We start from the raw sequence: 13,597 nt of genomic DNA, 5'->3' as shown, positions 1-13,597 counted from the left end.
AAGTTATGTTTTAATCTGAAGTTGGTTTTAACACATTTTCGTTCTTAGTTTAACGATGAAAGTGGTGAAGGGCTCAGGTGGAATTCCTCAACTGTGCTACTCTATGACTGATGGAAAACATTTTATCCCCTCTGGATTGTTAATTCTTAAAACAGTTGAATGTAAGTACATTCTTTTTCAGCAACTAAAAATAAAATCTTATTGAAACTATAATAGGTTTGCATCATTGACATGGTGTTTCTGTTAAGCACTGAATTAGGAAGGAACTGTAAATGGTTCATTAAGAGCTATTTAGAAGTTGTTTTTAAACTGGCATATGAAAATAATATCAAACACAGACACAGTTTTGTGTATAAAATACCTTCTTCATTAACAGAAAAAAGTAACCATATGTGGCAGTTCCCTCATGATTTCATGAAGTGACTAGTATGCCTGTGTTGCAGTTCCCTCGTGATTTCTTGAAGGAACAGATTGTGACAACTACACATGAAAAAATCTAAATGTATGCTGCAAAGAAGTGAACTAAATCTATGTGCTTAATTAATATTTTGGTGTTTACTGGAATGGTGTTACATGTGCTTGTCCATGAAATCATTTTTTGTTGAGCTGTTAGGTTAACTGTAAAAAAAAGAAAAGAAAATTAATTCCTGGATATTTGTTAAGTCATTTCCAGATACTTGTTTTATGTATCTGCTATTGTAACTAATATAAAAAAGTCGTGTCAAAGTTTTACTTACAGTTGCTAACAAAAAATACTAAAAATAGTTTTATTATTACATGTTTTCAGTCTGAGTAAATATGATTGTATGGATTGAAAAATATTTTTCTTTTACAATTTAGTCCAAATTCATGAAAGGTTCACTTGTTAAATATTAAAAAAATTAAAAACCTATTGTGCCGAGCAGCTCATTTGATGATCATTTATCATAGCTTTTGTTGGTCCACTTTTAAGATTCTTGAAATTAATATTTTTGGAACCCATGGGCTCACTTCAAATGCAACTTGTTAAACCATAATTTTATCTAAAACAGTTGGAAAAGTGATTTTGTTTTATGCTTTAGAGCATTGTTTTACTTATAAACACTAATAAAGTTAGGCTATGGAGTTGGGGCCTTTTTTCTCTAGGGCCAGTTGCTTATAGGCTAACATACAATAGTGAACACAGCATCATTAAATCATCTATTTTTCATTGAAATGCCAGTATGCAACTGAAACCAACAGAACAAAGACTATCTATACTTTACAAATCAGTACTGACACTTTTAGAACAAGTGATGCATGTCAGAACAAAAGTCTATACTACAAATCTATGACACTTTACAAAATCAGTGTACTACTGACACTTTTAGAACAAGTGATGCATGTCAGAACAAAGACTATCTATACTTTACAAATCAGTACTGACACTTTTAGAACAAGTGATGCATGTCAGAACAAAGACTATCTATACTTTACAAATCAGTGTACTACTGACACTTTTAGAACAAGTGATGCATGTCAGAACAAAGACTATCTATACTTTACAAATCAGTGTACTACTGACACTTTTAGAACAAGTGATGCATGTCAGAACAAAGACTATCTATACTTTACAAATCAGTCTACTACTGACACTTTTAGAACAAGTGATGCATGTCAGAACAAAGACTGTCTATACTTTACAAATCAGTGTACTACTGACACTTTTAGAACAAGTGATGCATGTCAGAACAAAGACTGTCTATACTTTACAAATCAGTGTACTACTGACACTTTTAGAACAAGTGATGCATGTCAGAACAAAGACTATCTATACTTTACAAATCAGTGTACTACTGACACTTTTAGAACAAGTGATGCATGTCAGAACAAAGACTATCTATACTTTACAAATCAGTCTACTACTGACACTTTTAGAACAAGTGATGCATGTCAGAACAAAGACTATCTATACTTTACAAATCAGTACTGACACTTTTAGAACAAGTGATGCATGTCAGAACAAAGACTATCTATACTTTACAAATCAGTGTACTACTGACACTTTTAGAACAATGTCATATATTTTTTTGTTTATTAAAAAATTGCAAAAAGTATAATTTGGACATAGAAAAAATTAACTTTGAAACTTAAGATCTTTGGTAAATTATGGATTTTAACCCTGTGCATGTGTATGGTTTTAAAATGGGCATCTTGCTACATTTTAGCAAAGTTATGTTCAAAGCTGATTAGATTCTTTCATTACCCATGTATGTCAATAACTTGAAATCAAAATATAAGTTAGAATTCAAGTTTTGAGATTATACATGTCTTAATTTTTATAGGAAATATTTAAGTAAACTCTTCATCTTCACTACAACATGTCATGTAATGCATCTAATGCCCTGATTTCTCCATTTTATGGCATTTAACTCCTTGTAATGACTAACAAACAATTCAACAAATAGGGATAATGAATTTGCTATTTGCATTATATTAAGAAAGTTATTGTAATAAATTGTTTTTGTTAGTATATTTCCATTTTTCTTATGTGTGCATCATTTTAAAATACTTATGAAATAAAAGGGGAAGAAGAAGAATATAGGGGGAGCTAGTGCAAATTAATTTGGATGAAATCATTAATGTTTGCTGATGAGCAGTTAGGTTTACTTTATTGTTTGTGGTGATGTTTTTTTTCTGAATAGCTGATTTTGAGATTATTATTTCCTATTGGTTTTAGACTTATGGAGATGTACTTGTAAGTTATTTTTTAAAGTCATTGTTAGATGTATATATGTAAGATAAGCTGTAGTTAATTCCTATTTTCAAAGATAATACAAATGGGAGAGTTTAGTTCTGTAACGCTTGCTACGTGGCAACATAAGAGAACTATAAAGATTTGCTCCTGTAACTCAAAAAACAGGTATTATATGTAGGAGTTAAATCACTCTGTATACATCCAAATATAAATATGTATATAGATGCATGTTATATAAATGTATGCATGTGTGTTGGGGGTGCACCTGTGTATAGATTTATGTGTATGAATAATATATTTAATAAGGTTGCTTGTAAGATCACAATCCTGAAGAATGAAACTGTTTCATTTTAGGACCTCATTTTGAAAGTCTTTTTGAAGTTCAGGAGAAAGCAATGATACTTTGGCATAATTTCTGTTAATTTTTTTTTTAACATTTCTGCTCAAAACAAGAAAATCACTGTAACAGTGAATTTTTAGGATAAGTTATTCCATCAGGTACATGCAGTTAATTCATTAACTTTCCTGACTTAGGCTTAGCAAATGTGATTAACCATATAATCACTAGGTAACTGCATAAAGTATCCAAACAATTTCTTTTAATATGTTAAACATAGCTGCACAAAATTTGGAAAGCTTTTAGTTAACGTTATAAGTTTTGGTAAAAACTAAGAAAAAATGACCTTTAAACTACAGATAAATATAAAAGCATACATTTTTATTTAAACCAGCATTTCATCTTTGTGGCTTTTTGAAGGTTAGTATACGTAACTGTTTTGACATCAGAATATCAAAAGGGGACCCTTAATGTTTTAAGAGTCGATAGTTTATTGTTGCTGTTTTTAATAATCTGTTGATCTAAAACATTTCTGTTTAAATCATTTACTACATATTACAATGTTTCTAAAAGTTACTTTTTTGAAAGTTATTATTCAGAAAAGAATCTTGCAGTTAAATAGGACTTGTGGATGTCCATATTTGGGCTACTGGATATTCAAACTGTAATCTTTAAAATTTTCAACGTTAAATCAGAGGTGATGCAGTTTTTCAAATCAGACTTACACATTTATTAACGTGTGTCATCTGATATCTTATTAATGTGAAGCTTTGTTATTTGCTTAAAATTGCTGAACTCAGGCAAAATCCTTCATCACAAGGCTATCTATTTCAAAATGCATCACTTCTTTCTGCGTGCTTTTCATAATCCAAAGTGTGTGAGGATGAGAGTTTTCTAGTACTCATTTAAAAGATCCTTTTACACATAAAGCCATAAATTCTAGTGATTTTAATGGTACATCTTTGTATAAAGTAATGTGAATACCCATTTTATTCTGTGGCTGCTTGAGAAGTGTCAGAAGGAGATTTTCCTTGAGTATGTTGTATACTTTTGTTTAGGCCTGTAGACATCATTTTCCTTCACCATTTGTGGGTTTTTCACATTTTACAAGACACTACACTTATTTTCTATGGTAGACTTGTTGGTCATTTTTCTGTGCATGGATTAACCCCAAGTTAATCCATATTTATTTTTTTTCCAATGCCATTATATTGAAAGGATATTCTCATTTTGGAAATTCTAAATCTTCAATCTGTATAAATTTTTATGGTCTAAGTGATGAATATTTTGAGTCTTAAAGGTCTGTTACATATACTTTTTTAAAAGGTATAAATATTTGATGTTACGACACTACTTGTAGAAGACCAAAAAATGCCAAATTGTAGTTCTTTAACATTCTGTTATATCATGACATTATATCAACTGCTGTTGTCAAATGACCTGCTGACTTAAAAAGGATTGGATAAGGTATATTTAAACAGTTCTGGACACATTAAGTCAGTAAGTCATTTGACAACAACAATTAGAGTTTCTATAGCTATAGAATGTTAAGTCATAAATTACAGGAGATGACATTTTTCTTCTTTTTCACACTGCAACATTAGCTTTTTGGAGAAAATTCCTAAATTAGATCTTTGTCGGAATCAAACTGTAAAATAAAAACAAACCTCAAATAGAATTTCACTGTTTCACATGAATAACTTGTGTATTTTAGGTTAAGTCAAATTAAGAAACTTACTCCTAGTAATTATCAACAAGTATGATATGCCCTTGTAAACATTCAGATTTCTTGCTATCATATTTTATCCATGACATTGCATCTTTTGTGTTTTATCTTTGATCACTTCAAGTCCTCACATTGTCTAATGGTTAACTTGCCAAACTGAATTTGAGGATTCATGGCTCACATACTATCATTCCATGAATACACTACACATTTTTGAGCCATGGTGGTACCATAACACTTATATTTAAATTCCACTATTTGATTAAGGTAGTCCAAAAACTGAGTTTGGGTGCTGCTGACTAGCTGCTTCCTATCTAATCTCTCAGTTGAAAATTGGGGATGGCCAGTGAAGATATTCTTAGCACAATTTTGAACAAAGCTTTGAAATAACAGATTATTTAGTTTAGTTTATTGAAATGTTAAAACCAGTTTAATAATATACCATTGAGCCAGTTAAAAATCAAAGAAATCGCTCATTTGCCTGATTTATTCATTAGAATGAAGTCCTAGTTAGAGTTGTAAAGGGAGTTTTAAAATTATTATTTGTTAACTTTAGCTTAACCTTTGCAATTGGATTCTAAAGTACAATACATTTAATAAAGTGATTTAACAAATATGTCTTTATTTTGTAAATTAATAATTAAATACAAACAAAGTTAAAAAGAAGCATTGGTGTAAGGTTTTATTTGTGTATAGAATTACTTTTTCCTATGTAGTTAAATGCCATTTGTTTGAGGACTAAAACTTTATGGGAGTATCTCAAACAAGGTATTTGTCATGCCACTTTAGTTCTGGAATTAATATTAAAATAAGTTATTAACTCTACAGCTTTACTTATGAAACATTTTTATTTCCTTAGATCCATGGATCATAGCGTATAGCAAAACGAATCAGCGAACATATTTTTTCAACACAAAAACTAGAACCTCAGTTTTTGATGGACCTAATGAAGCTATCTCTTCATTCAGGTTATGCTTGTTTTAATTTTTTCTGATTCTACTTGTAAGTCTGATGTAGAAGTTCATGTTTTAAGTTCTTAAATATTGTAAAAAAATTGTACAAAATAAAATAATTGTAATTGACAATGAATAGTGAATTTCACAAAATCATATGATAGATTGTGCAATGTGAACCTCATCTAGTTTCATGGATTATTCAAGTGTGGTATGTGCCACTTCATATGTGTTTGAACCTTTCTTCTCACTTTTTACCTTGAAAGGAATGTTCAAATGGGTTTCAAAAGATTTATGTAGTGTGTTTTCTTGAATCTTGTACTTTTTGGTACATTTAAGGTGATGAATGTCTCATGTGTAAGCACATCCAGAAACAGATTTATTTTGTATGTGTAATTATAAATTTATGATTTGAAGTTTCAGTTGTTTTTTATTATATGAAATGGTTAGAAAATATACCTGTTCAGTCTAAAAATGCATAAGGTTCATATACTGTAGAAATGATTGTACTTAACCAAATAACCAAGTTTGAAATTTTGAGATTTTTTTAATGCCTTCAAAATAGTGTTTACATTACGTGTTATTTATGACAGTGTTTGTGTTAAACTTTGTGCAGACAATATCAAAACATAACTAAAGTGCCCACTAAAAAAAAGTATCTCTTTTATGTACAGTTCTGTTTGTTCATGTCTTTACTCATAAATTAAAGGAGTGTTTTGTTTAACAAATGTATTTTTGGAATTGTGGATGTGTTCTAGATACTAATCTGTGAGCAAAAATGCATTTCTGATGCAGTATATTATCTCCACTCACGTAAATGGCTATTCTTGTTCAGAGCTGCCCTCTATATGCATTCAAATCTTTTAGACATGCCATGAGTGTTTCATCTTTCCACCATTTGAAATGACTGATTTCAGTGCATCTCTCATGCAAGTCATCATACAACAAACATCCATTTTTTAAATACACCAATGAAGTATTAAATTCATATGAAAGATCGTGCAATGTGAACCTTATTTAGTTTAAAATAATTTGATGAATGTCTTTATTTTGTAAATAAATGAATATAAACAAATTTGAAAAGAATAAGTGTAAGATTTATTTATTTATAGGAATTACCTATGGTAACAACTGGACTTTGCTTTATCTTTCCTTTCCCTTCTGAAGAATCATCTAGGCCTAATTTAGAATTTTTGAAAATGTTTTCTCATGTTTGTGATGTTTCATCAAATTTTCTGTTTTTCTATGATTCCTTATTACCTCCATGTTGATTTTTTTTTTTTATCTTCAGCTCTTGCTTTTACACAGTTTCACTCTTGTTGGTGTCATCTGAATGAGGAACTCCAGTCCCTCATCTTCTTGCTTTCTCTATTGTTGTCTTCTGTCAGATTTGGACCAACATGTTTTTCTATCCTCATTCTTTATCTTTTCTGAGTGAATTGTGATCCTTGACACTCCATGTTCAATACTTCTGATAGTTCCTTCCTGAATGTCTCAGCTGTGGTTTCCATAACTTCTTCAGCTCCAACTTCCTCCCCTGTTAGATTTTTCTCTGACTCTTTCCCATCTTCACCACCCTTGGTTACTAGTATTTCATTGGGACCTTATTACCCTATGTCTTCATGCCTGGTTTTCCTCTTGTCATTGATGAGGTGATCCAGCTTCTCCTGGTGGTTAGCTTCTGTTTTGGCTTGCTACATTTACCTTTCTTCCATAGACATTTCTCAATGCAAATGAAACATTTTCCATCATTGGTCTCTGAGTCCAGAGTTTTTTCCTAATCAATCCATGAAGATTTCCTCATTTTTCTTTTGGATTGGGAGTCTTCTGTTTCCTTAGGTGGATTACAGAAAGCTGCAGAAATAAATTGTGCACTTTGGACTGAAGATTTTTACGATGTAGCATTTCTCAGTAGAAACTACACTTAGGGCTATTGACGTGATGCATTGTCATGTGATAGAGCATGGTGAGATGTGGCAACACAAATAGTAATGACATGGTGAAGCTCAAATTGTTTTAATTAACGTATTCAACCTCTGTATAACAGAATAAAATAGTTTTTGTACCTTATAATGTTTAACAAAAGTGTTGAGTAGTCAAGAGACATTTTGAAGAAATGCCAAGGATTAAACTGGTTAAAATATAAGTACTTTGTGGGCAGTAAATTTTGATGTGAGAGTGAAAGGAAATCCAACTTAGTTGATACATATAACCTCGTTATATATAAGTACTTGTTTAAACATGTATACCTTATGCTTTTCTGAATTACAGATGTAATAAATGCTGTGCAAACACGTGAAATGATCCATCATATGAACATGTGTGGCTATGGTTCAGAAGTAAAATGTTGCTGTTGAGTGTGTAAATAATAGAGATCCTGAAGAATGTATGTTGTTCTGTTTGAAGAATCCTTGAATACTTGAAACTGAAGTGCTAAGCTTGTTTTATCTCTGTTACAACAGTATAACTGTGTTTAATTACATGCTAAATTTAGTTTTGTTAGGAAATATTGCATGGTTTTCTTGTATAAAGTAGACACCAGTTTGATTGTTTAGCATCACAGCCATACAGTTTTCCCTGGTTTAAAGTCTGATAAGATTGAGGAACTAAGTCTACCCTTCCACATATGTTTTCAGAAGTAATGTCTAAGTTAGGGTGAAGCATGGGAACATTTAGTATATTAGAAAAAATGCATGAAAACTAATTGATAAATCATATAAACATAAATATTTTTATATTCTAGTAATAATTTAAAATTGCAAGAGAACAGGCTTTTCAAGTTTTTGCTGAAAGAGGCCTAAAATAGCATTACTGATTCCTCCTACAAATGATAATCATTAACTGAAATATGTTGCTTATACACACATACTCTTGTTTTCCTACTTTCTGTACTAACATAAAATTATTCCTAATTATGGATTATTTAGTTTCTGTGTTGTCATATTCGTAGTACAGTGTTCAGGGTGTTCTAAAATTATCTTCATCTGGTCGCTCTGTTCTTTTGTTGGATGAATCCTCTGCTTGAAGGGGTTTTTCAGTGCTGTATTTTAAAAAAAATTAGAAAGTTAAAACTGGAATATCCTTTGTTGGCTTAACTGTGATATCAACTAATAGTTGACCAATGCTGTCAGTGCTGGTGAGGTGATGGTATCCACTGCATAAAAAATGTGAGAAGTTGTTTGAAATTCAGGTGCACTTGTTCAGTTCTACTTTGCTTTTGTGTGTAAGTAAAGTTGTAAATAATAGTAGGTTTTATCAAGTAATAGGGGAAGTGTTGTATAGTTGATAGCTTGAATGAATGTTAAGTTGCATGAATAATAAATTGATTGGATGTATTCAAATGACATTGAATATTTAGACACAACATAAGAAACTGTTTTTGTAGACAAGTGGACTGTTGTCTCTACTAGATCGGAGAGTAGCTTGCCAGTTTTACATCTTTCAAGATAAATCTGTGCCACACTAGTCGTGATAAAAGACATGTAGAACTGAACAAAGAAAGTGCACCTGGGTTTAAAAAACATTACTTTCTTTGGCCATTGAATGATATTATATCTTGACCTTTGTTCCCTGCTGAATGAGGCAGCTATCAATATAGGTTGACACCATAGTTTGGTCAGCAAAGGATATTCTAATTTTAACTAACTTTTCCTACCTCAAGATGCACACTAAAATATCCTTGAAGACAAAGAACAAAGGCTTAAAGTGACTATAACAAGATATTAAACACCCTGAACCACTTGCTGCTGCCATGAAAGTGAGAAAGTTAAATAGTCAATAATAATGAATAATTCTGCATTATTATAGTAGGTAGGGGAACATGGTAAACCTACGTACTACCAGGTCATCCCACAAGTAATGTTGTTTGTAACACTAAGATTTAAAAGGAGAAAAAAAGAATTCAAATAACTTTAATCAATTATGTATTTTCCATCACTTTCAATAACAGCATGCCAACGTCTCTCAAAAGATTTTCAATACCATGCGTATACAAATCAGGTAGTTTTGAGACAAGAAAGGTACAAAGGTTATTTTTTAACTCATCCATAGAAGTAAGTTGTTTTTCATTTAGATGATGCTGCTAGCTTCTGAAAAGGTGGTAATCTGAAGGAGCAAGATCAGGAGAATATGGGAGATGGGAAAATTTCTTCCAGTCAAACTCTTTAGTTTTTCTAGAAATGATTCTAGAGGTGTGAGGATGTGCATTGTTATGGTGGAGATCAACAACTTTCCAATTCACCAAAGCAGGCTCCTTTTTTTTCTAAGTGCAGTGTTTAGTCGATCAAGTTGCTGATATTATCTCTCAGTATTGGTTTAGTTGTAACGACTCAAAGTGTATTACACCACCTTTATCCCACCAAGCACTAAGCAAAACCTTCCTAGGGTGCAGATTTGCTTTTGGTTGTGGTATAGCTCGTTCTCCTGCACTAACCTGCTGTTGGCAGTTGTTAACATTTTGATAGAATACCCATTTCTCATCTCCGGTCACTAGGCAGTACAGTAAGAATTTATTTTTTCCCAGTGGAGACTGGTCTGAGTGTGTTGGTGTTCAATCTTCTCTTCTCTAATGAGAAGTTAAATTTGTATTTTATTGTTTCTGGACAACTTGTCATTTTGTTTAACATTACTTGATCAAGTGTCACCTGCTCAGTCCTTTTTTGTCACACCCAGTATCACCTAAATTCTATAACATTCTTATGCATCATCATTGTCAAGTTATTAACTTTCTAATCTATAACCAGTCACCTTAAGGTTTTTACATTCCCATCTGACACCAACAGCTTTTAATGTTCTTGTCTATGACTGGTGTCACCTAAAGTTTTTAACATTGTTATCTATCACTGGTGTCACCTTAAGGACATTAATCTGTTGATTGAATGTGGTCTATTGTGCGTATAATACTACTATCTGAAACTGGGACATGGCAATAGTAGTGTTATTGCAGGCAATCAGATGAACTTTAGTTTTGATTACAAGGCTTGTTTAGTAATTATTTTGTAACCATCACATTTATTAGGAAAAAAAAAAAAGGTAAAATAATTGAATTCTAACTTAATTCAGTGAAACCATGAGAAATTTATACATATATAAATAACAGTTTTTAAATAATTTGTCAGTGCTAAGAGTAGAATTGAATTTTATTTTATAGGTCATGCTTCATCAGTCGTTTATTCTGGTCATGGGATTCTGGTGTTAAACTAGTGGATGGTCATATTGCTGCATCTGGCAAGGTTCATCGACATACAATAACTGATTTTGTTGACCATGCCTTGGGACGATGACTTTTTTGTCAATTACAAATATTTCTACTACCAACTGTTGGTAGGTATTTAAAGCATTATAGTTTTAATACCCTTGATCAATGTGAACTCTTGTATGTCTGTGACACTCTAAAGTCAATGACAACAAAACGAAAGCTTTGTATAGTTACTCTGTTTTTTTTCCATTTAATGTGTACATAGATTTCAATATAATAAAATTTTATATTGAAACTACAATCTGATCATTATGTCTGAGCTTACTGAACTTGTGGTTTAATGTAACAGAAGGACAAATGTCCACAATAATGGGATGGCATGATCTATTAGTTAATGTGCTAGACTATGAATCAGAAGGTTTACTGTTTGAGGTCTAATGTTCTACTGAACATACTCTGTACTTTCAGCTGTAGATGTGTTATTATTGTTAAAGAAAATCCTGCTACTTGATTAGCTGGCTACCTTCCATCTGTTAAGCAGCTCTAAATTAAGGATAACCAAGTTCTGATCTTATCTCTAACAAAACAGGAAGTTGAAAACAAGTAACTTAACAGTATTTATGTGTAATATCTATAGGGTTTTTGAGTCCTTCTTAAATCACTGCATAGTAACCTACATTAATTTAAGTACATGAAGATATTATGATGTTTCACCTAATTCATGAAGGTTATGTTTCCACCCCTGTATGTGTGTGTATTTGTCAGTAGGATTTCTAAAAAAAAAACAGCTGAATAGATTTAGATAAAAGTTGGTATACATTTGGAGTATGACCCAACTTAGAAGTGATTAGTTTTTGGAGTTTCAAGGCCACAGAAATCCAAAAAATTTATATCTTTTAATTCTTCTTTGTTCATCCACAGGTGATTTCTGTCTGTTAATAATGATGGACATACAGAGATATTTTTGTACTTTTCGAGAGCTTAATATGACCAACACTGCATGGCAGAGGTATGCTCTGTACTAAGTGTCCCTCTAGGTCAGTATTATACAGCTGATCAACTGATTAATGATTGTATAAATATGTGAATGATTTCCACCAGAGGTGAAATCGAAAAGAAAATATATTATGCAGAAGCCTAATGCATTCTTTGATTGGCTGTACTGTTTGCTGTAAACCCCCGTTTTTTTTATTCAAGATTTGTTAACACCATTTCTGTCCAATTTTTCTGGATACTGGGCCGTGTTGGTATTCGTGGAACGAGCTCGCCGACACCGTGGATAAATCTGTCTGCTCTGGCACTATCACTACTGAGCCTATTCAATATGTAGACTATGGTCCTGTATTCAAGGCTTGGCTCTATACCAGTTGGCAGTTGACTTGGAGTGAGCAACATGAAAACAAGCTGTTCCAGATAAAACCCTCTATTGGACTTTGACCATCTTGCTTCTGCAAGGATTGGAAAGAAGAAGTTGTTCTAACTATACTATGCATTGATCACAGTTTTTAACTCGTCATTTTCTTTTATCTGGAACTGATGTACCAATGTATTGTCTGTATAACACTCAGGTCACAATAAGCCACATTTTACTTTCTTGCCATCGTTATGACTCTCAACAACGGCACCATTTTAAACTTGTTCTGTCCTAAGGTTTATCCTTGACGTTAGATAGTGTTATTAGTGATGGTGACACTGTCAATCTTAGAAATGTTTTTAATTTTTTAAGGCCATTAATCATTTTAATGCTATTTAAGTTTTTTATTTTGTACATTGGACCTTTTTTAAAGTGATTCCCTTTTAAGAATCAAAGTACATCTGGTTAAATTTGAAATTAGAAAATAACTGTAACTCTCTCTTTCCGTTACTACTCAACAAAGTACTGATAATGTGGGCTGGCTGGCATCTGCTGAACTATTAAATGAAACTGATATCTCTGCTGTCTTTTCTACATGTCAAAATATGGGCAGTTTCTTTAATAGGGCCCCACCAATCCACAAGCTCTTCGTGTCTAGGGTAATAGTGATGCTGAGGCATGAAAAGTTCTTGCTGTGGTCTTTCCCACTTACTAGAAACCTGTGTAAATATTTAACAGTATCAGGATTTGTTAATGACTGGCTAACCCTTGGTCTAGTCCAACATGGAAGAACTTGAATAAGTCTCCTTGAGAGGTTACCACTACAACTATCACGACAGGTTTTATACTTTGTGATAACCAAGCAGAATTTAACACTTCAAGCCAATTCACCATGGTTTATAATTATTTTTTAATCACATTTATTTTTTAGTTTATTAAATATTTCAATCTTTATTTTATTTTGTTAAAATCACGTTCTTCTAATTTTGTTCTTTTTTTTTTTTACCTTCTTTCAATACTTTTACCATCACTATCAAATCATCAATCTCATTTCTAGCTTTAGATTAAATGGAGCCAAAGTTTTATCTTATTTTATTTTCACCAAAATAATAGTATTTCTGATGCAAGTATGGTTTCATTATTCTATTGTTGAGTCGGTTCTTTTAAATTATTGGTGAAAATATTAAGAAATCTGGTTTATTTCTTCCTAAGTTTACAAACAACACTTCTACTTTCAACAGAAATTTACTCATTAATTAAAAAATGAACATGTACAGTTACATGTCTAATCAATCCTGTTACTGAATATACATT

The 13,597-nt window shown here is 31.8% G+C and overlaps 1 protein-coding gene across 6 annotated transcripts in view; it reads left to right on the top strand.

The window, feature by feature from the left end:
- The window catches only part of Cmtr1 (Cap methyltransferase 1), an 88,017-nt gene extending 76,787 nt beyond the window's left edge, over positions 1–11,230 (top strand). For all 6 annotated transcript variants that reach the window (XM_076497815.1, XM_076497820.1, XM_076497817.1 and 3 more), the window contains 3 exons: positions 49–161; positions 5,639–5,747; positions 10,882–11,230. In XM_076497815.1, coding sequence (XP_076353930.1) covers positions 49–161; positions 5,639–5,747; positions 10,882–11,014 — 355 coding nt within the window. In that variant the 3' untranslated portion in view covers positions 11,015–11,230. The remainder of the gene's footprint in view (positions 1–48; positions 162–5,638; positions 5,748–10,881) is intronic.
- The last annotated feature ends 2,367 nt before the right edge of the window (positions 11,231–13,597 follow it).

Source organism: Tachypleus tridentatus, chromosome 4, assembly GCF_004210375.1.
Source record: "Tachypleus tridentatus isolate NWPU-2018 chromosome 4, ASM421037v1, whole genome shotgun sequence".
In the NCBI taxonomy this organism is placed as follows: Eukaryota; Metazoa; Arthropoda; class Merostomata; order Xiphosura; family Limulidae; genus Tachypleus; species Tachypleus tridentatus.
Note: the sequence above shows the minus strand (reverse complement) of the source record. Positions and strands in the feature narration are given on the sequence as shown.